Genomic DNA, 24849 nt, shown 5'->3' on the forward strand with positions numbered 1-24849 from the left:
AGCCGGCGCGGGAATTGAACTCGCCCATCGAATGACAGTCTAAAGCTCTACCGAGTCGGCCAACAAAGGGCTGTCTAGAATACCTACTTCATAACTAAAGTTTGTTTTTAACCTGTTAAGCATCACTTAAGGGAGACACTGCCACTCCCATATCGTCACATTTTCTCGTTCACAGAGCAGTCATTTGGTCTATGTGTGTTTTTATTCTTTTTAAGCATTCTTTTATATTGATATTATTGTTGTAAACATATTAGGATAGTAAAGAATGTAGGATAAGACCAGACGAAAAAATATATTTCGCATTGTTATTTCCAAAAGATTATAATGTGCATGAAACATACAAGGGAAAAATTATTCTTCTGTATGCCATTCCCTGAAACATGGGGCCACACAAACTAACTTGGCCATCTTTACACCAGTATGAACTTTCATTTTCTCTTATTTGCTCTTCAGGCATTGAGCACAAGATCAAAGTAACCTTTCCCTACTTAGAGTAGGGAGGACAATAGTCAGGAAAATGTCTGCCAAATAGTCAAGAGGGTTTTGCTGAAAGACGTGGGGTCTACCCACTAAAACATGTGGAACATATTCAGGGACCTTCTGTTCTGTGTAGTATACGTGACAATATAATAATATTTGGCCCAAACCTAAAGCAGCATATCAAACATATCAGAGAAGTGTTAAAAAGACTAAAAAAAGGGTTAATTCTGAAAGAAGACAAGTGCGAATGGGAAAGAAACAAGTCAATTTTTGGGACTCAAAGTGAGACAAGACAGCATAAACTGCTACCTGAAAAATAAAAGCAATACTGTAACAGAATTCCCCAAACCAACAACAGTGAAAGTGGTACAAGAGTTCTGGGACCCATGAACTACTACCACCAATTCATTCCTAATATAGCTAAAATCATGAGCCCATATATCCAGTATTTGAAAGGAAATAAAAAATAGTTAACTTGGGCAAGAACACAACAAATGCATTTGGTTAGCAAAAGAAGCAATAACAATTTAGCAACAACACTAATATTTCCTTTATCCAGATCCTCACATTGACAAATCCGATGCAAGCAACATCGGCGATGGGTGCTGTACTTGAGCAGGACACTGGCGATGGTCGTCACCCGTTAGCTTTCTACAGCAAAGCTAGCGACAGGAGAGCAGAAATACCGGCGTTCGACAGAGAACTTGGCAGTCTACAACGCAGATCCGACACTTCCATCAATTATCGAGGATGAGAATCGTGTGGTCCACAGACCACCAAACCCGCAAATCACGCCCTTCACAAAAGCAGCAGACGTGTGGTCAGTGCATCAACAACGACACCTGTCAACAATAGCGGAGTACTCCTGCACTATCAAGTACCTGAAGGGCTCATCAAACACTGTGGCTGATGCCCTATCCAGAAACTGCGCCAAAACATCCAGCTTGGGACCCATATCCTGAGGTAACAACTGCAACAACTGCAGCAGATAAATCCTGCCCTCAAATGGGAGTGACCTGCCAATCAATGAAGGAACAGCAACCATCACCTGCAAGACGAGTACGGGACACCCACACCGTCCTGCCAGAGGGTTTAAGGAAGAGAGCTTTTTGCCTTGCTCACAGCATATCCCACCCATCAGGACGATCCACCACCAGAATAATAGCAGAGTAGTATGTCTGGTGGGGCATGAGAAAGGATGTCATGACATGGGCAAGACGATGCATCCCAGGCCAAACTTCAAAAATTATGAGGCACAAGGAGAACAGGACAGAAAAATACAAGATGACATCACGCCACCTTCCCACATTCACATCGACATAGTGGGACCCCTATCCCCATCAGAGGGATACAAGTAACTATTCACAAAACTAGATAGGAATACAAGATGGCCAGAAGCAATCCTCATCTGACAACAGACGGCAGAAAGCTGCATTAAAGCCCTTACTGACTGGGTCAGTAGACGGCATTCCCAGATCATCACCAGCGACAGAGGTGCAAACTTTACCTCCGTCTGTGAAACACCGCCAACAGTTTGGGAAGCAAGATAATGCTAAAGATAATGCCAACCACCACCTACAACCCCAAAGCAAACAAAATAATTGAGAGGCTACATCGATCATTAAAAGCCTCGAGGCAGTTGGAGGAAAGAACTACCATGGGTCCTGCTGGGATGAAGAACGACGCCATATGAGGCATTCAATGTATCATCGGCCGAAGTCCTCTATAACCAAGCGTTGACATTACCAGCAGACGTGTTCCCAGAAAACAAAAAAGCCCACTGACGACATCTGAAACAAGAAGAGCAATTGAGAAATTGTGACCGGCAAAAACAACATACCAAGCAGACAGAAAAATATTCATCCCCATAGACTCAATGAACGTAAAGTACCGCTCATCAGGTTGATGCACATGAACCCCTCCTCCCAAGCATACCCGGCCCACACAGAATTCTTCAACGATGACCAAAAAATATTCCAGATGATGATTAACAGAAGAACAACGTGGGTTTCCGACTGAAACCAGCCAACAGACATAGGCTTTCTCCTGGGGAGGAGTCCTGGCACATCGTGCTCAACCACACGGCCTACCCCGATGACTTCAGTGCACCTCAGAAAGCACTGCATGTGAACCATGCAATGACAAGAGGTCAGAAGAAAACACAAAATCTTGAGACAATGTTTTCAGTGAATGTTTCCAACAACGTTATAATCACCTTCTTGATACTGTACCTGTCTATGTATCAGAATACCATTAATTTAGCTTTGCACATACGTTCACAGCCATATGTTTTACACTTGTATAATTAGTATGTTTGCCTCTGTGAAGAAACACAGAGGCCTACTGTTAATCCCCTTTTCCCTTACCTGTCAAGGGCTGGGACTGCACGGCCCACAAGGGTTTTTGATTTTTATGAATTTTACATGAATAAATCAGCTGTAACCTGACCTTCGCTTTTGCTTACACCACTCTACAGATGCTTAACAGGTTAATTACTGGAAATACATATTCTATAAAACAAATTATGGAAATACATATTCTATGAAACAAAGACACTGAAAGTTTTTTCTATGCTGCAGACATATCTAACATGCACTTTTACATTTAAATCTCTCTACTAAATGCATCACCCTGGTTTAAGAACCTGGGGTTCAGGGCCCAGGAACTTGACAATCTGAACTAATATGATGGTGTAAGCAGCAAATACAGTACAGCACTAAAAGTAAAGGTACAGTATCATAATTAGTTATTACAAAGGTAAAACGAATTTTTCTGACAAAATATAATTTTTTAAAACTCAGCCACAATAAATATGAATACAGTACTGTACAGTAGCAAGGAAAACCACACCTGTCTTGCAGTTATCCACCATGTGAAAGATTATAAAAAACAAAATGTAAAAGTATAAGCCACTTACCTTTTTATGAGATGACCAATAACATTTCTGATATCCAAGTAAACCATCACTTTGAACTGACGATATTTTCGACAATCAAATTCAGTTTTTTTTCTTCAGCAACGCTATTGATTTAGACTCCTCATGTTGGCTGGTCTCTGTGGGGTTATCTCATCCACATGACTCTGGTTCATGTCAGTAAATTCTGATCTTCTCCAAAGATATTTTCCTTGAAATAAAATATGTATTCAGTTTACCTTGAAGGGCATGGAATGCAACTCAATAAAAAGAAAATATCCCAGTAAAACATCTCTTCTCTTATATCAAAACAGGCTATGCTATACAGTACAGGAAATACCTTGGCTTTTACCTTTCCACAGTGAAATGTTAAAATATGCAGTTATAAGCATTTTATTTAAGGGGATACAAGGTACTTGGCATTTATAAGCCAGTTATAAGCATTTTAGAGGAATTTGCATTTCCAGTGTAGGTTCTGAAACCTATCCCTATAAGTAAAATGGGGAGCACTGTATTATCATCATAATATGCATAAAAAGCGTCGTTCAGACATTTTTAATTTGTTTAACTGATGTAAATATAGTTCATTTCATCACTTTCTCTCTCTCTCTTTAATGATAAAATTACTGTATCATTAACATAAAAATATGAAACTAAAACTCCAGGAAGTTCACGAAGCCATTGAATGAGCGCATGCATACATATGCACGTTACAATTTTTTTTTATTTGCTTGGATGTGGGCTCCATGATATAACTATTGGCTGGAAGGGTTGAAGCAGGCAATCACACAGCAGCGCTGCTTTCCTGGTTGCTGGTTGGCTTGTAGCACGACATGCTACTGACTCAAAGTGTTGGATGTAACCAATCACACAGCATGGTACCAGCTTTGCTAGTTGCCGATTGGCTTGTAATCTGATGCTTTGTGAGGAGCTACTCCTCTTTTTCAGTTTTCTGTAAAAGAAAATTACTGTGCCAGCTTTGTCTTTGTCTGTCTGTTCGCATTTTTATTCTGTCTGCACTTTTCTGTCCTCCTCAGATCTTAAAACTACTGGAGGCTTGAGGGCTGCAAACCACTGAAAGATACGGTAGATCTATTTTTGGCGGCCTTGATTATACGTTGTAGCGGCTGTACAGAAAACTCTACTGCGCCAAAAGAAACTTTGGTGAATGAATGAATCAATGATTTTGAGTTATTTGGCATCATGACAACTGGCTCATTGATGCTGATATCAATAAAATGAACAACATAGCTACTATAAAAACAATCAACAGATAAAAAACTGAAATATATTTTTGGCGAAGACCAGCATCAATAATCAATCTAAAATGCCACTGGCATCATACACCACATCCTCCAAGGATCTTGGCAGGATGAACTGCCATCATGACCAAGAGCCTCAGAGAGGTAACGACTTTCTAATCACCCCCAAGACTGGGCCCTCACCAGCAAATGCCTCACAGTCAAAGGACCAGACAATCCTCATAAAAGGATGATTCTCCCCACCAATCAAAAGCTGTTAGGCGAGTAAGCCCAATCCTTAAAGCAGCAAAAGAGCAGTCTCCCATCTTTCTAGGCATACTGCCATACTCTCCAAGGAAATATAACATCTGTAATTTCTTTCATTTATTTTCTCCTCTATTCCACTGCTCTTGACACAAATTAATTATATATTTTCTAATGCTTGGAAGAAATCATTATAAAAGTGGGACACTTCCTTGAAGTAAATCTAGAGCTGCTGCTTTGGCCAATCTGTCAGCTTCTTCATTTCCGTGCACACCAGCATGTGCACAGATTAACAAAAACTAATCTGTGTTCCTTTGTACAATAATAGGTGCACCCATTAATGAATTTTAAAACAAGGGGTTAGTAGAGTTAAAAACATTAAGTGTCTGTAATACATTCTTAGAATCACTAAAATTGTGAAATTTGTTTCATCAATAATTGCTATTTTTTCAATAGCATTTAAAATCCCAAGCAACTCTGCCGAAAAATGGATGTTAAACAGGAAGTGCACATTTGGTGCAAAACTTATTACTAAAAACTCCAAATCAACACCATTCTGGATTTGGAGCCATCTGGAATCCACAGAGTTGAATCCTTATGAACCTCACTGTGTTCCATAAATATGAATGGGTCTCTATATCTGTCATATTTTTCTTAAAACCATAAAAATATTTACAAAATGAAATTCTATTAATTTCCATGGCAGGGTTACTGACATCCTGATATGAAACACCTCATTTCTACTGATATCAGTAGTGCCAAGTAACTGTTTAAGTCTATACCTATAAGGTTGCAGACATTTAGGATGCATCTCATAGTGCCTAAAATGTCTTTCGCTTGTTATAATTTGAAAGGCTTGAGAACTGGGAAGTCTCTGCATCCTATACCAGTAGCGAAGGATGGATGACTGGCGATGGGTTGTAAAGGTAACTCCCAGCATCAACCAAGAGGCTTGATATTACGAGGTCTTAGAGCACCAGTGGCCAGTCCTGCCTGCATGATGTGGAGTCATGCATTTTTTCAGCCTGCTGGGTGTTACAGAAGAGTATACTACACCCATAAAACAATTTCGATAAAAACCAGAGCTTTATGCAACCTTAAAAGTATTTGATGGTCTGCACCTCAGGACGTGTGAGCTAAAAACCTTAAAATTGTTTAAAATCTTCTTGACACTTGTCTTTAACATCTTTAGATGAGACACCACGCCAACTCTGATCAAAAATTAAACCAAGGAATTTGTTTTTCCGTCTACACAGGGGAATTCTTTGGCCTTTCATATATATATCTGGGTCTGGATGAAGCCCAATGAATACGGCACAAGTGGACAACAACTGTTTTACTAGTCAAAAATTTAAACCCATTCAAATCTGCCCATTTAGTGATATTATTTACTGTAAGTTGGAGCTTTCTTCAGCCAGGCATCCTTTGATCCTGCAAATGATATAGAAAGATCATCAACGAAAAGATGTTTGCAATACGATCATAAAGGAATATGAGGAGAAATGCCACTAATACCAAGTGCAAATAGGGTAACACTAAGAATGCTACCATGTGGAACCCCTTCTTCTTGGAATTTACTTTCTGATTGAGTATCACCAACTCTAACTTGAAAGCGTCAATATGTCAGAAAGGCCTTAATAAACAATGGCAGTTTTCCTCTAAGTCCTGATTGATGGATAGAAACTTGATTGCAATTTTTACTTGTTTTATGACTGATTTTAGTTTAATGTTTACTGATACTGTATATTCTTATAACCTAGTTTGTGAATTAATCTTTAGTTACCTTTGTGTACATACTGTCACTAGTGCATTAAATATTTTCAATGTGCATATCTATTTTTGTTCTCTCTCTCTCTCTCTCTCTCTCTCTCTCTCTCTCTCTCTCTCTCTCTCTCTCTCTCTCTCTCAGGGTAACTTGATTAGTTTTCATGTAGCTGTATGCCATATATCTTTAAAGGTAATGTTGTAAGATGACTTTGAAATGATATTATAGTGTCTTAGGATGATAGTTTAAGGTATATTTGGTGTTTGAACTGTTAAAATAGACAGTGAACTACTAAAATATGCAGTTAAAACCATTTTAGTTTAAGGTATACAGGGTACAGTATTTGGTGCTTGAACTCCTATCGAAGCCAGTGACAGAAGTAGGCTGACCAGCTATGAGTGTTTGTACCTATTGGTATCCTGGTGGGGGTGGGGAAGTAGATGGACAGAAGATGGATATTCAAAGAAAACCATCTCATGGTGGGGGTAGGGGAAGTAGATGGACAGAAGATGGATATTCAAAGAAAACCATGTGCTATCGCTTTTTGTTTCAATCTGTAGAACTACCACGCCAGTGGAAGTAAAAGCTATATGTAATGGAGAGGCAAGGTTCATTTCAAAAATTACCTTCAGATTTTAAAATTAAACAGAATACCCAAACTTTATTTTTATATCCCACACAGAACATAACATTACAAATGTTTACATACTGTCTAAACTTATTTACCCTTAGATCAATAAAGAGAAGAAGTACAATACCATACATCTTAAGGTCTGAAGGATGCATTTGCAGTTCACTGGTTAAATCTTATGGGATACTGAAGCTTCATATTAACAGTTGATGATAACAATCATATTAAGCCCTACAATGTAAACCCTAAGAAATGAACTTCAGTTATTAAATGAAACAGAATATCCTCACTAGTCTTCATGTCCTACACAGCACTTAACACTGCAAATGTTTACATAAATGTACTCAACCTACTTACCTTTAGATTAATAAAGAGATGAAGTACAGTACCATACAGCTTCAGGTCTGAAGGGCGAATGATGCGGAGCTCAACAGTAAAAACATCAGCTGACACTGAGGTTGGATCAAACTGCTCTGGCGTGATATTCTAAAAAAAATAAATAAAACAAAATACGTATACTATAATGGGAAAATGTTATAAAATCAACTTCAACAAATTGTAGTAAGTCAGGTACCACTAAGTATTCCTTACTAGTGCTGACATGCAATCACAACTACAATCTTGTTAGGTGTAAAGGAATCACATATAAAACAGACAGGTCTTTTGTATGTGTAAATCATGCTCCACATTTAATATGAACTTTTGTGAAAAATTAAATTCCAATCCAACAACTTGAGGAAGTCTGGCTTATCATGCTAAACTTAACATACATCATGTTCTGCTAGACAGTTAGAGGCCTATTTCATGAGATTTTCCATGGTCAAAGGCAAAACAATGCCACAAGTTTTCTTTAAGTAGTTTTTTAACCATAATTATGCAATGGAGGAAAGAGGTAGTTTTTTAACCATCACATTCTGTAGGACGTAAGATGATGCATGATCTGAACCAGCAGAACTCAGAGAAGAGGATGAAGTCAAAACAGAATGGGTGAAAGATATATCTGAAGCAGAGGATAACAAACCCTTGCTTGAATTCTTGGGGCAACTACAATGTTCTCTACCATTAAATAGTTGCCACTGGGATTGGAACAAGTCCTTACATACCTCACAATGAACATCTGGGTTACAAACTTGACCCCTATAAGTACTACTACATAAATGAAGTTCTGTCTTTTACTTAGACATGAAAGTACAGCACTGGCTGCTAAAGAGAGTTACCAATGCATCTACACTAAACCATTATGAAAATTATATATGAAAAATTAGTTATTTAAAAAATGTATAACTGACCAATTCAAGATGGCTCAAGCTACCATATCTGATCTTTGAAAACAAATGCTGTAACATAATTCAGTCACAAAATAACACTAACTAAACATTTAAAAAAATTTGTTTAAAAGAAATTATAAAGCTATTAAGTAATATTTATAATAACATGCCAACAACATGGACAGTAAATAATAATGAATTTCTCAAATCTGAACCCATAGATACTATAAGAATAAAAGCAAAACAAATAATGTAGTTTGCAATAACTAATTTGAGAATATCATAAACTTTAATTTAATCACTAAATAGAAATTAATACAGTAGCAAAGTAACTGAAAGACATTTGCAGGAAGTTCAAATAAGCAGCACTTAATAACCTTATTAAAACCATCACAAAAATAAGGAAATGAAGGAAAGTATAGGCTAAAAGCATCCATCATAAGTCAATCATAAGTATGAACAAAAGTAAATCTCAACAACTATTGCTGCAGCTACACAGATGGTGCAAAAACACTGCAATCATGTGCAAATATTTCTCTTTTCCTGCTGAAACAGCTAATTTTCTATGGAAAAGGATCACTATAAAAAATATCCTAACACAGTAGACTTAAACATGATTTGACAAAAGCGTGTCCATAAGGTAAGTAGAGGCACAGGATCTAGCTTTACAAAGCTAGCAAGGTTAGTTTCATAATTACAGATTTGGACTGATAAATATAAAGATTATAGGAAAAGCTGCTTAAGCCAACCATGAAGCAGTGAAGGCGTTTTGCATACAACATCAAGAAACTTACAGAGGAGCTGGACATTAGCAAGTAAGTATTCAAGCAATTGTTTTGGAAAAAAAAAAGCCACAGAGGGGATTTAAAAAGTCAAGTACAAAGCCCTGATTTAAAAAGCCACTAACCCTTGAGCCCTGAATGAAGAAGAAAAATTCCAACAGCCAGTCTTTTACATACAAAACAAGAAAGCTTGGACTATTAGAATAATTTTCCCATGGTGGTTTCAGAATCCTAGATAATGGCCCTGGCCACCCAGAATCACATGGGTTCAACACCAAAGGCATCAAAGTCATTCACTTTGCCACCAACACTTCCAAAGTCATCCACTTAGCCACCAACACTTCCAATATAACCTCTAGATCAGCGATAATAAGGATATTTAAGGCCCCATTACACTTGGTATTGTTCAGGTTATGGAATAAGCTCCAACCATGGAAAACAAACTGATGCGAAAAATACAATCACTGATGCCAAATTATCATCAAAGAGCCATGGAGGCTATCAAGCCTGAAGCAGTAAATTCATACAGGAAAAAATATTTTTGAAATCTTGTTCATGACTTCACCTTATTTACCACAAAGCTTGTCTAAAAATTAACATAAGAAATTTTGACAGTGGCAAAGACAGTGGTTAGAGAAGGATTTAAAGATATGGGTCTTGGGAAATTCAGGATTTAACTGATGTCACAACTGAGATAAATGTGACTTGATGCAGTTTACCCAGTAAGATGCTTTATCAAACAAGTAGAAGCAGTTCCAGGAAACACGTTTACATTACATACCATACCAGAAGGATTGCATCAATTCACTGCTCTCATGTACTTTTTTCATGATGCTAACCTATCAATGGTATGCGCATGAAACTGAAGGAAATGGCAGAAGAAGCATTTGCATTCTATAAATCAAGTTTTAAAGCAATGAAAAGCAAAACATGTTAAACAGATACCACACTGTATCTCCAAAAGGTTTAAACCTAGACTCTTTGCCTCTCTTTCCACCTCATCCACCTCTTCCACCCTGCGATCACAGAAGCTAAAAGACCAGCCACTCCTCCTCCTACAGAATGAATTGACAAAGAGGATGAAGATCTTGATGATAATAATGCCATACAGTTTTTAAGAATTTGTCTATTGTGTGTGTGTGTTCCTATGTAAGTGTAATACTATACAAAAAGAAGTGCACATGCATATTTGATTGTTTTACTGTTTCCAAGAAGTGCATAAGCATATTTGTTTTGTGTTATTGTTTCCATCACCATCATCATCATAATTGTTCATTATTGCTGAGTCTTCATGTGAAAGACCTAAGTTAAAGTAGCTACAGTACATAAGTTAAGTATACCTTAGTTTTACCAGACCACTGAGCTGATTAACAGCTCTCCTAGGGCTGGCTCGAAGGATTAGACTTATTTTACGTGGCTAAGAACCAATTGGTTACCTAGCAACGGGACCTACAGCTTATTGTGGAATCCTAACCACATTATAGCGAGAAATGAATTTCTATCACCAGAAATAAATTCCTCTAACTCTTCATCAGCCGGCCGCAGGAACTGAACTCCGGCCCATCGAGTGACAGTCTGAAGCTCAACCGAGTTGTGCATATCCTTACATATGTATAAGGTGATTGGTTTTTTGAGATTACTGTAAAATAATGTATTTTCAACTGGTATTGTCTTAAAAACCTAATGACAAAAAGTATAAAAAGAATACAGAGTACTGTGCAGATACCATAGTATCATGTTAACATCAGGTACAGCATGTGCATTCTCTCTCTATTTCTCACTCTGTATAATTAGTAACGTACTGCACTGTTTTGAACACAAAAAAATTATATGTATTGCCCTGCTCTGTGTTGTATATAATTTTGTAAATAATCAACCTTTAATGTAAAATACTAGTAATATCTATGGCCAACAATATAGTACGGTTCTGTACTAGGAATTAAGGTCTGGAGTCAAAAATTATTTGGAAAATCTTTTATTTTCCCAGGAACCTAGTATCCCTAATGTGAATGAATTCTGAGATTTGACTGTAATTTTGAATTTTTCCAAAATCTTTAATTACTGTATTCCTATATTGTGTTTGATTTTGTACATACACCATTCATAACACATATAAACTTAAGTCTTCATTTTGGTTGTATTTTCCTATTTTGTCAAACTGATTATTATATTCTTGGATTTTTGTGTAAAGGTTATTATTCAAAAGCATGAGGTACTGTACAGCTGCTGATTAATTACTTGGGACTTTTTGGGGGATTTAATTTTCCTTTGGAAAACCAAGGTGATGATAGTTCATCATTTAAAGATTCTTTATCTTCTTTACTATTATGGGTACTTTTTGGGGTTACAGTTTTTACTGTAGATTTTGAACTTTGTTAAAATTTGATTTTCTCTTACTGCATTTTGAAAAGGGTATACTTTCCTGAACTACTTTTTCCTATTTTGGCAAATTCAAATGCAATTTATTTTATCTCTTTTACGGTCAATTGTTGTCTAATTTAAAATGTTTAATGCAACTTTATAAGTTCAGTTTTGGCAGGATCTTCAAAGCCACTTACTTCAAGTTCCACTTTGTTTCTTTAATGAATAAGCCTGTCACTTCTTGAGGATCATTAACGCTTGCGATGTGTAGTTAAAGCAGAATTCCTTGAATGTGGCACTGGTGATGTGACTGAGAAACTACAAATAGCTAATCTAGGTTCCTTTTTCAGAGTCTTCTTCAGTATGAACAAGCTTTGAGCATATGGCCAATTTCTTTATTCTGGCCTAGTATTTTGTATTTTATCTGACCAGTGTGATTTACAATTCTTATCCTAGCCACCTAAATAGAAGACTGTTTTTCTTGTTACAGAATATTGTACATTTATATATTTTCAATACTAATGCTTTTTCTAGAGTACCTAACAAAATTATGAGAGCTATTATCATCAGCTTATGATCAAACAGACAGAAAAACAATATGGAGAGCAGTGAATATAATTGGATGGGGGACTGAAAGTTTTTAAGGTGAACAGTACAAAAAAAATGGAAAAGTGAATGGTTTGTTGTAAAAGTGGATCTGGGGCAAAGGTGTACAAGGGAGTTAGAGATATATAGAAACTGACTGGCTGACAAAGAATAAAGGTCAACCTTAAACCAAGTGGGTCAGGATGACTGTGTACCAAAGAGTACATAATGGCCAGATACAGAATGCATGTCTGGTTGTCAGCCTATAACTTTTAAGATCTATACGAATATCTTTTGAGAGAATAAGTTTTCTTAAATGAAGTAGGATCTAATCTGAAGGATCAGCTGCCAAAAAATTTTTTGCTAAATTGTGTCAATAACAACTGAATCGTCATTAACTTTTTGAGATTATGGTGATGTCATTTGCAATCAGGAAAATGTTGACCCTTGAGAGTTTGATGACTGTAAATGATGTCATCCATAGAAAATTTTTGGCTAACTTCATTATATCACTCTGAATTTCTACTTTTATTTTCCAATTTTAAAAAACTACAATAAAGCACAAGCATTCAATTTCAATATGACAACAGAACCAATATTATAACATGAAAAATAAATTTACCAGAACAATAAAAGAAAAATATTGCTATAAGGTTTGGGAAACGCCCCAGAATCTCAAAGCATTAAATTTTCTTGTCATTACCCTGGCTGAGATGAGCAAAACTTGTTATGCATGCCTTGTTTTACTGATTTTAAAATAACATCAAATCTAACTAGCAATATAACTTTCACCTTTATGATTTCCATGGGGACTTCTTTTATGAGGGGCCCTAATTGGCGACAAAAGCAGTTCTTCCTTTTCGGGAGTTGAAACATTGGCCTGAGGTGTTGGGCCCAATGGGGAATTGGATGGTAGGTATAACCAATGTTCAACTGTAATTCAGGTACTTGCCAACAATCTATCCATCCAGAGCTGTTATAATAAAAAAATATTTAGATAAGAATGCCCATCTCCTGAATAGGAAGTTCCAGAAAACATGGGCTAGCTTTTAAAGAAAAATGGGGCAACAACAATTGTCACATTCATCTAGAATACTTAGTGGTGATTTGAAGAAACATATATTGCATATAAAAAGTTATTAATTTGCTTATTCTAAAATGAAAATCAATAACTCTGAATTAAAAATATTTATTACAAATTGTTTAAATAAAAATGTGCCTATGGTTGAAAGGTAATTCCATGTCAATCAGTTTTCCACCATTCATAACCAGGAAAATTATCTTATCAATATATGCAACAATTTTATTTTGGAGAATATCCATCTAAGCACCAAAACTCTCCATATTTATAAATTTTAACCTCACAAGTCTCATATCTATGACAGGCCACTGTGGTCTAAGGAATTACCTCCAAGAAACAAAAACTTCTATTATGTATTCAATACCGTAACTACTTTAAATAGCCTCTCATATTCTTCACTGATATAACCATTTTAAATGCAGTATTCCAAATATCAGAACATTCAATTCTTCTTTCTCTTTTTGCAATATGATGAGGGAATCCTTGGAATTGCTGATGATCACTTGAAACTTCTTGCTGTACTGAACTATAATGGTATCTCAGTTGAAGATATGACTACAAACCATGACACACTGTATGTAGTTCACCAACATTTCTGGATCCTGACAAACATCCACCTTGAACAAAGAGCATAAATCTCTACCTTTTATGGTGTACTTGATAAAAGATCACAAAAGAACCCAGATTGAAGACATTTGATGTGAATTTTGGAATGTCTTCACCACATACAGCAGAAACAGATGCACGTAAATTGTGAGTAAACTATGGGAGGTATTCATTAAAAGAAAAAGCTATAAAAAAGTAGACTTAATTAAAACTCACAGAAAGAGCTATATGAGAGCACACTTAATGAAAACTCAGAGACAGAGCTTTATGAGAGCAGACTTAAGAGGCGTGCCGACCGCTGAATTTTAAGGAATTATTGAATTTTAGCTATTAACAGTTTTCAACTGTTTTATGTCTAAATAAACATATCCTGAAGTAATAATGCTAAAAAATTTTTTTACAATAGTTTATTGACAATTTTGTTCATCGCTTGTACGGAACTGTGAACCACAAATTGTAAAAAGATTTGTAAAAAATGTCTGTATGACTATTTCTGGATAGGATCAAGTAAGTTATACACTGTTTTGGACTGTTTTATGTGTAAATAAACACATCTTGCAGCATTACTGCTAAAATTAAAATGTTTAGATTGGTTCACGGACAATTTTGTTCATCGCTTGTATGGCGCTGTGAACGACAAATTGTAAAAAACAAAGTCCTGGATAGGATCAAGTTTGAGTTATACACTGTTTTGGACTGTTTTACATTTAAATAAACATAACCTGAAATGTTATTGCTAAAAGAAATTTTTAGATTGGTTCAGGGACAATTTTGTTCACAGCTTGCATGGCACTGTGAACAATAAATTGTAAACAAGCCTGAAAAAAAAAGTCAACAAAATTTATACAAAAAAACTTGTCACCCATTAAAACATCGCATTCTCTCTATTGGTAGCACCATAGAGAAAACAGGTTATACTGATATAGGGATAACTCACTCAACACGTCCTTATTCTCTCAAGATTCTTGAGAGTCTCGGAGTTTTTTTTTTTTTGCTGTTTTCTCAAAACTTACTTTTTTCAAAACTAAATGCTGATTTCTCTAAGAAGACTGAATCAAATTCAATGAAGCTTTTAAAGAGTGTAGTATAACTACATATCTTTATTTTGTCGTTGGGAAAATCACTTTTCAGTACAACTTTTATTTTTGCATATTATTTTTGAAAAGTGAAATCATGATTTTTGAAACTACAAAACAAATAGACTTACAGGTCGAATTTCTAAATTTCTAAATTTCCCATGAAAGAATTTTCATTATTAGTTGTAGAATAAGTGGTAAAATTTTGAAGCAAAGCCCTTCAATCATGAGGTAAAAGACATTTACTTTACAATGGGGCCTTATGGCATGGGGACTCCTCTTAATAAAAAAGTCACAGAAAGAGCTATATGAAAGCAGGTATAATGAAAATATCAGACATGTGAGTGTTCAGATAAGAAAATGAAGAAGCTCATAGAGCAGAAGCAAGCTGATTTTCTATTTCCTTCACATACTAGTTTTGGGATTTAAAGTTGAAACCACCTTTCTCTCTTATGTATGAAATATGTTTACTGTACAGAAAAATTGTCTGTCTTGTTTTAAAGAACTGTGAAAAATTGACCAATTACAATGTACTATATAATATACACTTTATCAATTTTATTGGTGTAAATGATGAAGAAATTCTCAGTAAAACCAATAAACCCAAAGTAAAGTCATTAAAGAAAAACTAAACCCAAAAAATTGCACTAAATTTGTCTGTCATAAATTTTTTCATATTTTACACATCTCTGCAAACAAAACAGTAATTTTTAAACTGGAAACTGCATTAAATAAAATACTAACAACTTCCCTTCAGCCCCTGGATGTATACTAAAATGTAGTGCAACTGTAAGAAAGTTCAGAAAATGGACACTGTTGCACAGCATACAATGTGAATGAACATGTCAAGTACAGAAGTGACTTAGCTTATCATGACCCAATTTCATGATATTTTATACAAAAGTTAACCTTAGTACAAATCAACAAAAATAAAATTATGCAAAAGTTCTGGATACTCTGATATACTGATACCTTTAGTCTGATGATAAGATAAAAAAAAAACTACATCAGAATATTTCAAGTTGCTATCCAATTTGAAAATATATGATTCATTTACCTAAAGGGGAGGTTTGCATTCAAGAATGATAAAATGAAACTAATCATCATAGGCTAAAATTAGGAGGCAGCAACTTTTTGAACACCATGACCCATTTCTCAAGCACCGATGAAGGATTCTCACCAAATGGTTACAATAATTGTCTCTCTTATTTCTAAATTTATGTGTTCCATGGGAAGTTATGTATTTAGTACTGTATTAATTTTTCTTTGCAGCCTTTGCTAAGAGCTAAAACATTTTATAATGAAATACAAGTACACGTAATGCCATGCCTATTAGTAAATATTTACATACAATGATTAAATGAACCATTCAGTCTTTCTTAGAAAATAGGACTTACAATAAATCTACAATAAATCATCATGAAAACAAAAAGGCATATCTCTTCTTACCTGCTTAGCCTAAAAAATATTATACAGTTACATATATATGACTAAATCTGAAAGGAAATATTTTACTTGGAGGAGACTTGTGATAGTATACAATAAACCAGTCATACTCATACTTCATCCTTACCTTAACTTGCAAAATTTTCTCCACTTTCCATCATTGAACACTTCTTTTGGTCTTCCCTCTTTATCAATGAGCTTAGCATTTCTATCTAATGCAGCAATAATATGACGTGATGTGTTTGATGGGGGTAGAAATAAACTAAGATCAACAGTTTCAACCTGTAAAAATGAAGACTTCATGGTATCAAATACTGTATGGGCATAACTTATGGCAGTTCAACATTCAACAAGTTTTCATTACTATGTCTATTTTCGTATCTTGAGTGAGGTTCAACATCAGACTTAATGCATCTTTAAAACTTCTTCAGACTTCACTGTTTGAAAGTTGTACCTATCATACCTACAATTTCACATCTAAACTTCAAAAGAAATGTTAAGAAAAGATTCTAGTTACATAAAGTATTCTAACCACCCTTCCTTCCCATGATATTTTTTCTAAAATGACTGGAGTATCTGTGATATATTTTTTGGCTGGTCGGTTAACTCAAGTACCATATAAAAATGTGCACCTGCTTGCCTCAGTTAGGTAGTGGGGGCCAGTCTGACTTGTTATTAGATACAATAGGTATATAGTTTCTTACTTTTATTTTTAATTATATGGACTCAAATTTATGTTAGTTTATAAATATCTTAAATTTTATATAACTACAAAGATTCCTATACCTTCTAGTTGACTTTCTTGTGAATATGACAAGATTCTGTGATTTACTTCAATTATATATTCTTTTATCTTTGTCCTTCATTCCTCTTTATTCTACTTTGTTATGTGCAAGCATTTAATTCAGCGGAGGCCTGCAAGAGAAGTTAACAGCCTTTTAGCTCAATACCCTACATATGCGCTTTCACTAAGAATTTTACAAAACTAATGAATGATAACATGCTGAGATCCGAGAGGACATTCTGCCTTCCTTTAAGGTCAAAGCACACAACGTCAGGGTGGTCACACCTCGTATGCTTTCAGACACAATATGTCTCTCTCTTTAGTTGTACAGGCGACTTACTGAAAGTGTAGGTCTATTTTCGCTTCACACCATTTACATGACACTGAAACAGTGTATGATAACAGGGGTAGAGCGTAACAAGGGACCAACGCGCTGCATATAAAAAATGCCAGAAAACACAGTCAAAGTTCAGCAATTTGCAAATTAGTGTAACTCTTCTATTTTTTGAGGTATGGCCATTATTTATGTATCAAAATGAAGCTTGAAATGCATTATATTTTATTTTTTAAATGCTTTAGTAATTCTTAGTAAAATATGTATGTTTATTGATATTAAAGAATAAATATTTTCAAATTTTCATTGTTTTTATCAGCTATTACTCTACTCTGACCTCATTTCTGGCATAATATTGGTTCAAAAATGGTGGTACATGTTAATATCCACAACAACAACAACAACAACAACAATAATAATAATAATAATAATAGAGCAAAACATAATAAGTTTCAGCCTCAGTCTCATCCAGCAGTTGAGAAAATATAAAAGAAAATGGGGTGTACCTCATTTATTGGCCTATCTCATCTTCTCGTTTACCTTCCCTCCAGTAGGTCATTTTCTGTGCCCCAGTTAGTTGTCTGTTCACTGGACTGTGGGGAGGCTGGGTTGATACTATAAATGTTAATATGAAGATTAGTATTTTTTCTGTGACTCTTAATTAACACTCATATAGCTGAGTACTGTCCAACAAAAAATTTTTGGACAGTGCAGCACTGGGCAAAGGACGGTAAACTTATCCCATAGAAAACATGAATGGTTGTAACAGGTAAACCTATGAGTTACTCTTGCCAGATGTAGGTAATCCTGTAGGCAGTCTCTGCCTCTTGTTTAAGGACTGAAATCTGGCATAATGGACCTTGTAGGGTACACCATGTTTGGAGATACCATTGTAGAGGGATTTGCTTTAATGTAAAGATAGCAGTGTGGTGCCAAAGATCATACCCTACAATTTTGGGACAGGCCAGATTAAACTAAAAATACAAGCTTAATAGCAAGTATGCATTTATACATATGTGTACCTTCATATTCTCCATAATTCAGTAAATACCAGGATTTTTTTTTTAAACTACAGAGGAAATATAGTCTTGGCAGCAATTAAGGGGGCATTGTATGACAATTTCATGAGTAATGTCTAATAATAACAACAATGCGTCCTTCCTCTGCTGGTCCGAGGACATCCATAAGATTCTTAATTAAGAAAGAGCGAGGCCAGGGCTGAGAAGGATCCTCATTCTTAGCCAGGAAGCCACGGTTAAAAGTGCAAACTGCGTCTCTTTGGGCAAATCCTAATCATTTGTCGATGACCTTAAGTTCTCTAATACGCTTGGCCATGGCCAAAGCGACAAGGAATTGAGTCTTTCTGGTAAGGTTCTTAAGAGAGGCGGAATGGAGAAGCTCGAAGGCGGGGCCCATTAGCCATTTAAGAACTACGTCAAAATCCAAGATATAGCATCTCTATTTGGTTGCTTGGAAATCTCAAAAGACTTAATGAGATCACAGAGGTCTTCGTTGAGGACAAATCTAACCCTCTATGTTTGAAGACAGGACTGAGCATAGCTCTGCATCCTCTAATAGTGGAAGGAGCAAGCCCTTTGGAACTTCTTAGATAGAGAAGGAAGTCTGATATATCTGTTACAGATGTCTTAGAAGATGAGATGTTACGTCTGGCACACCATCTGCGAAAGACTGTCCACTTAGACTGGTAAAGTTTAGAGGAGGACTGACACCTGCATTTAGCAATAGCTTCTGCAGCTGCTCTTGAAAAGCCCTTTGCTCTGACAAGTCTCTGGACAGTCTGAAGCCTGTCAGAGCAAGAGCGCAAAACCCCTGGTGGAACCTCCTGAAGTGTGATTGTCTGAGTAAATGTGGAGTTTGTGGAAGTCCACTAGAAGACTCGGAAGATCTGGAAACCATTCTTTTCAAGGCTAGAACGGAGCTTAAAGCGATTGAAACTTGTTTAGCACTTCCCTGACCATGTTGAATGGCAGGAAGGCATAGAAGTCCAGGTTCAACCAATTCTGCAACATGGCATCTGTCACCCTTGCCATAGGGTCCGGGTTGGAGAGCAGAAGAGAGGTAGATGGTGGTTCCTTAAGCACACTGCTAGTGATATGAACAGTAAAACAGCAGAAAAATGAGGCACAGAAAACAGAATCACTCTCCTTACCAAAGGGAAGGTAAATAGGAACAAGATAACTTGGTAAACCAGGTGCAACTCCTCTGTTTTCTTTCAATTGGTTCAACTGCTGAGCTACTTAAATGTTAGTTAAGTTTCACAGAAACAGTAAATACTAAAGGTACAGTATTCAGTACGCCAAAAGAGAGAATTTCTCATTTTATTTTACAATATTTGCTATCAATATATTCAATCAAGAATATCTGGAGTCAGTTTTCATCTTCACCAAAACTCTTTGGTATCATTCCACCTGCTTCAAATACAAATTCTGCATAATTATACACAGACAAGAAAACCTCACCTACAAGTATATTATTATGATAAATAATTCCAAATCACAAGTCTTTACTTGCAGCTAACGAGAGGGTTTAAAAAAAAAAAAGACCACTTACCAATATGATGAACTGTAATGATATCTTCTCTGGAAGAAAGTCCACAAATGGAAGTGAAAACTTCAATTCCAGAAGATCTCCACAGAAGGCAACATGAGCTGCAGTACACAAAAAGATTAAATTTGTACAATTTTAATAGTTGGTAAATAATGCAATACTGTACATTATTAGGTACCCAACATTCAACATTTTCCAGTGACACCCATAAAAAGAAGCCCTTTCTATCTTTATTTCCAATGACAGCCATAGAAGGAAGCCTTTTTATCTTTAATTAAAGAAAATGTCCAGTTTCTACTAGCATTAAATGCAAGGGCTGAACGTAGTACCGTTAGCTTGGTGCTGTGATGAGCAGTCTACCCAGTTGTATCCATTTGCAAGGGTAACCAGTTCAAACTGATGAAGCTTAAGATTAAAATTCCAAGTGTATGGAACAAAATGTAGCAGGTCTGGCTGTGTCCGTGAAGACCAGTCTTCTATCATATCTGAAATGTAAATCATAAAAACAGTTTAATTCCTCAATTTAGCCTAAATAATAGAGAAAAATGTTGCTATATACTCAATTGGAGTACTGTTAAATTATTATTGTTCATCACATGAATACTATATTCTTATGGAACATGTCAAAAGGAAGCAAGAAACAGATACAGTATGTATACTAAAAGCATATTCATTAAAATGTCTGTGTTCTTTATCTTATAAAGAGCATAGACATTACAGAAAGAGAGATGGGCAAAACTGTACCTTGCCAGACTTAATGCTGACTGACAAAACAAAACTATTTCCCTATAAATAGCTGAAAAAACAGAAGTGCCTTTATCTGTAAGCAGAGTAAGTATTTTTAAACACAAAACTTATTTTTCATACAACACATTACTTTCCATGTTCATCAAATTTCCTAGACAATCCATCTAGGATTTCAAAGAAAATCACCTGCAGGTTAGCAGCACTGTGCATGCACTTCACAGATCCTCATCTTCCCTGCTTCTAAGAGCCTAACTTTTCATGTAGTCTAGCCAATTGTTGCAAGGGACTGGAGGGGTTAGGAGATTGGCATTTGGATTACAAGCAACAGTTCCACACAAAAAAAATAATTTTGTGTTAAGTAAAATTTTAGACAAGTAATTTATCCTGAATAGGAACTTAGAGGAAGGATTGAGCTGCTAAAAAAAATTGGGATGAGGACCCTCATCCATTCCTATGGCCATAAACTGGTAATAGCTGGAAAGAACCAGATTAGTCCATAATAGTCAGTCATGAAAAATTCAGCTATAAATATCCATGAGTAAAAGCATAGGAGATGAAATAAAAATAATAAAAGCTTGTGAGACTACAAAACATTTTTAAATCACTGACCCCTAAAATAAAAATCAGTCCAAAGTCTTGGCAATTTGTTATCAAAAGGTAGACACACACAAAGTGAAGCAGAGAATCTGAGAATAAGCATGTACAGAAAATTTTCTTCTGATTCAGGTATGAAATTCCTAGGAAACTGGTGAACCATGAATTTGGGCTATATCTTAGGTAATGAGTTTGTTGTGAAACCAAGAAGAGTGTAAGTCCTAAGATACTGAAATGAGAAAAGATTAATATTCTTTTATGATTTTTAACTTAAAAATGAAGAAATTTATAAGTAAGTGGTATAGTCAGCAGGGCATAGGCAAGTACCCCATCATTATTAGGAGTACACTGATTAGTTCCTCTTATACCAAGCTTAACCACCATGATTTGGTTAACATAGGTACACTATATTTAATGATTCTGAGCACCTGAGAATGCTTATTGTTGCCTTAAACAACAAACTCTTTTCCATATCACATAAAATCCCTTGTCTAATACAGTATTGTCGAGAGCCAAAGTACTGTCAATAAGGATATAGAGATGCTATTAATCTACTAGCTACAGAGCTTTGGTTCTTTCAGTATCAAAAGAATTCAATCTGGAAGACAACAGATTCCAAAGATTCCACACAAAAAATCACTTGAGTTGTGGATCTTGACAATAGTAATTACTTATTCCATGGTTTGAAGATCTCCTGTTGGGCCATCTTCCAAAGACCTACTTGAAGGGGGAAACTTCTTCTGATGTATTTAATGTCTATAACTACAAGAATCTCCCTTCTATTTGTTAAGAAAAATTAAACATCCACATTCGTACAGGTGCCACAATGTCACTAAGCCCTTAAGCAGCCCTTACATTCTCTTTTCGTAAAACTGTACTACAGCCCTTTTAGAGGAGCTACGGATGATGGTGCTAATAAGTTAATAAGAGATTAATAGTATTTTAAAACATCAAACACTTACGCTCTCTTTTCACACATAGTGCAGTGAATATATTTACTGTATATGCTCAGCAGTTTCCTGATTTCCTGTACTTTTAATTTTATTTTTCTGTCTTTCTTTTATTTAACCATGGATATTCTGATACTTGGACTCTTCCTCTGCATGTTAATAACATTTTTGGTATGTTTAATATAAATGTTTCTATATTTCTATTTCTATTGCAATAATAATAATAATAATAATAATAATAATAATAATAATAATAATAATAATAATAATAATAATAATTATAATAACAATAATAATAATACAGGCAGTCCCCGCTTATCAGTGGGCTTGGTCATCGACCTGGTTTTTCGGAGCTTGTTTAGCGATGAAAATCAGTAATTTTGGCACCAAAATGTGCCACCTTCCATTATTGGCACCTAACAGAGGCGTCGATAACCAAAAATGCCGAAAAAGTGCCGAAAATTGATGATTTTCGGTTATTGGTGATTTTCACTTATTGTCACGCTGTCAGAACGGAACCCCGCCAACAGCCAGGGATTGCCTGTAATAATAATAATAATAATAATAATAATAATAATAATAATAATAATAATAATTAATAATAATAATAATAATAATAATAATAATAATAATAATAATAATAATAATAACAACAATTCAATGCAAACAGTGTTAAGTATTTCTTGTTCAGGAAACTAAAGCTTGTTTGTATGTATAATTAAAGAGAAAATATTAAGGTGAATGTTGATTCAAGGTTCTTTTAATACAAGAGCCATTAGCATCTTTTTAAAGTGCAAGACAATGGAAAAAGGAACTTAATAACCATTTCTTGCTCAATGAGCTCAAAATGCAGCTATAACAGGACAGACCAGCAGAATTAACTTTATCAAAATGTTCAATTTTAAGATCAAGATATGAAAAATCATGAATGTTAAAAGAAGTGTTCATAAAAAGGAACTGATATCAAAATATCCAAAATTGTCCTATTTTTAATGCAAAGGGTGAGTGATCTTGAATGTCAACTGTATTTATATAGAATGTATTCCTCAGTAAATATTACATACTGAAGATATACTGAGTCTTCCCAATTGATAAGTTAATTATCACAATATAGAATGCGTTACTTGTCTCACCACTTCTTCCCATATACCTTTTAACCTATAAAATATTGTTTCTATCCTTTTTTCCAGTCTTATGGCAAGCTGTTATTGTGGAAGAGACAGTCTTATGGCAAGCTGTTATTGTGGAAGAGATAGTCACAAAATAACAGTATACATCCAGTGATGCTGTAACTGCATTCTACTTCAATGGGCACTGCAACATCTGGGCATTCTGGGCTACTCTATGTTCCTCTTGTATGACCAAGAAACTCACCTTGAAAGAAGTCTTTATGTGAATAAAGGAAATGATAAGTTGCTTTGCTGCTATTAAACTGCAAATCCATGTCTGATGGTGATTCCATACCCTTGGATAATGAACATGGACAGAGTAGTCAAGGGATTCTGCTTCGAGAAGGTTACGATACTGTGGATCAAAGTACACTTTATTAATTAGGTACATGAGAAAAATATATAGTATAAACTGTAAGTAAAGCTAAACACTGTACTGCAACTGATCAATATATGCAATGTCACATGATAAAATTAGCAGAAAAACTTGAGAAATATTATTTGTCAATACAACCCCTTCATCATAAAATAGCCTTTTACTATAAAAATGTATCCAAGAGTATGAAGCAAAATATTCAATCAGAAAAAAAAGCCACTGTGTATGCTCAACAAACTCTACCCTCTTGACAGCCGTGAGCCTTTGTCTTCTTAAGCTGAACTGCCTTCTCTCCAGGACTTTCAGCATCTCTGCAATCTTATCATGTGCCTTGTCACTTTTATTTTGTGTACTCCTAAAGGATGTTTTACCCTTTTGTTCCACTCCACTGGATGGTTGGCCAATCTCACCTGGCAGGGATCTGTTGGTTCTTCCATCTCCTCCTTTAACTGTTTCCAGTGCTTCAGTTGTGTCTAATTTCATTCCTCTAGTCTGATTTCCCTCTCTGTTGGTGAAAGTACAGGTTTCTGGCGTCTCGATGCCTTGCCCATTTCCAACTCCTGCGGCCCCTCAGGTTGGTGATAACATCACATCAATGAAGTCCTTTCCTTTGGCATAAACTTTAATCTTTCAGGACCCTCCTTACCAGTGTCCCACAGTAGTGACAGTGTGTTCCTACAGCCCTACGTCTGAGAGTTTGACTGTGTTCCCAGTGGCTCCCTTGTATCCAAGTACTGCTGCCTTTGGTTGCTCAGTGTTTTCAGCCATTTCACCTTATTTGTTGATTATGAGAGGGTGCCCTGTCCAATGTGTGCTGTGACACATAC

The 24849-nt window shown here is 35.6% G+C and overlaps 2 protein-coding genes across 2 annotated transcripts in view; both read right to left on the minus strand.

Moving 5' to 3' along the window:
- Positions 1-3506: 3506 nt before the first annotated feature.
- Positions 3507-19669, minus strand: LOC136833943 (bridge-like lipid transfer protein family member 1). Its single transcript, XM_067096224.1, has 5 exons — positions 19595-19669; positions 16628-16782; positions 13084-13264; positions 7653-7781; positions 3507-3605 (listed from the first exon to the last, which is right to left on the minus strand). The coding sequence occupies exons 1-5, from the start codon at positions 19667-19669 to the stop codon at positions 3567-3569; spliced, it is 579 nt and encodes a 192-aa protein (XP_066952325.1). The 3' UTR covers positions 3507-3566.
- An 866-nt stretch (positions 19670-20535) lies between these two features.
- Positions 20536-24849, minus strand: part of LOC136833910 (bridge-like lipid transfer protein family member 1) — a 34246-nt gene continuing 29932 nt past the window's right edge. Inside the window, exons 7-8 of the mRNA XM_067096199.1 lie at positions 23852-24001; positions 20536-20671 (exon numbers count right to left, since the gene is read on the minus strand). Of these exons, the coding sequence (XP_066952300.1) occupies positions 20666-20671; positions 23852-24001 (156 nt within the window). The 3' untranslated portion in view covers positions 20536-20665. The remainder of the gene's footprint in view (positions 20672-23851; positions 24002-24849) is intronic.

The sequence above is a fragment of the Macrobrachium rosenbergii genome, chromosome 52, assembly GCF_040412425.1.
Source record: "Macrobrachium rosenbergii isolate ZJJX-2024 chromosome 52, ASM4041242v1, whole genome shotgun sequence".
Lineage (NCBI taxonomy): Eukaryota > Metazoa > Arthropoda > Malacostraca > Decapoda > Palaemonidae > Macrobrachium > Macrobrachium rosenbergii.

What these genes read in the sequence shown, in the direction of transcription:
- LOC136833943 (XM_067096224.1), bottom strand. Translation starts at nt 19,669, where the DNA reads ATGGCAAGGGTGACAGATGCCATGTTGCAGAATTGGTTGAACCTGGAC. An exon ending in AGAAAATTTTGCAAGTTAAG is followed by an intron (nt 13,265 to 16,627) that starts GTAAGGATGAAG and finishes TTATTATAACAG; the next exon opens with CTCTGGATGGATAGATTGTT. An exon ending in TCCCCATGGAAATCATAAAG is followed by an intron (nt 7,782 to 13,083) that starts GTGAAAGTTATA and finishes TATTTTTTTTAG; the next exon opens with AATATCACGCCAGAGCAGTT.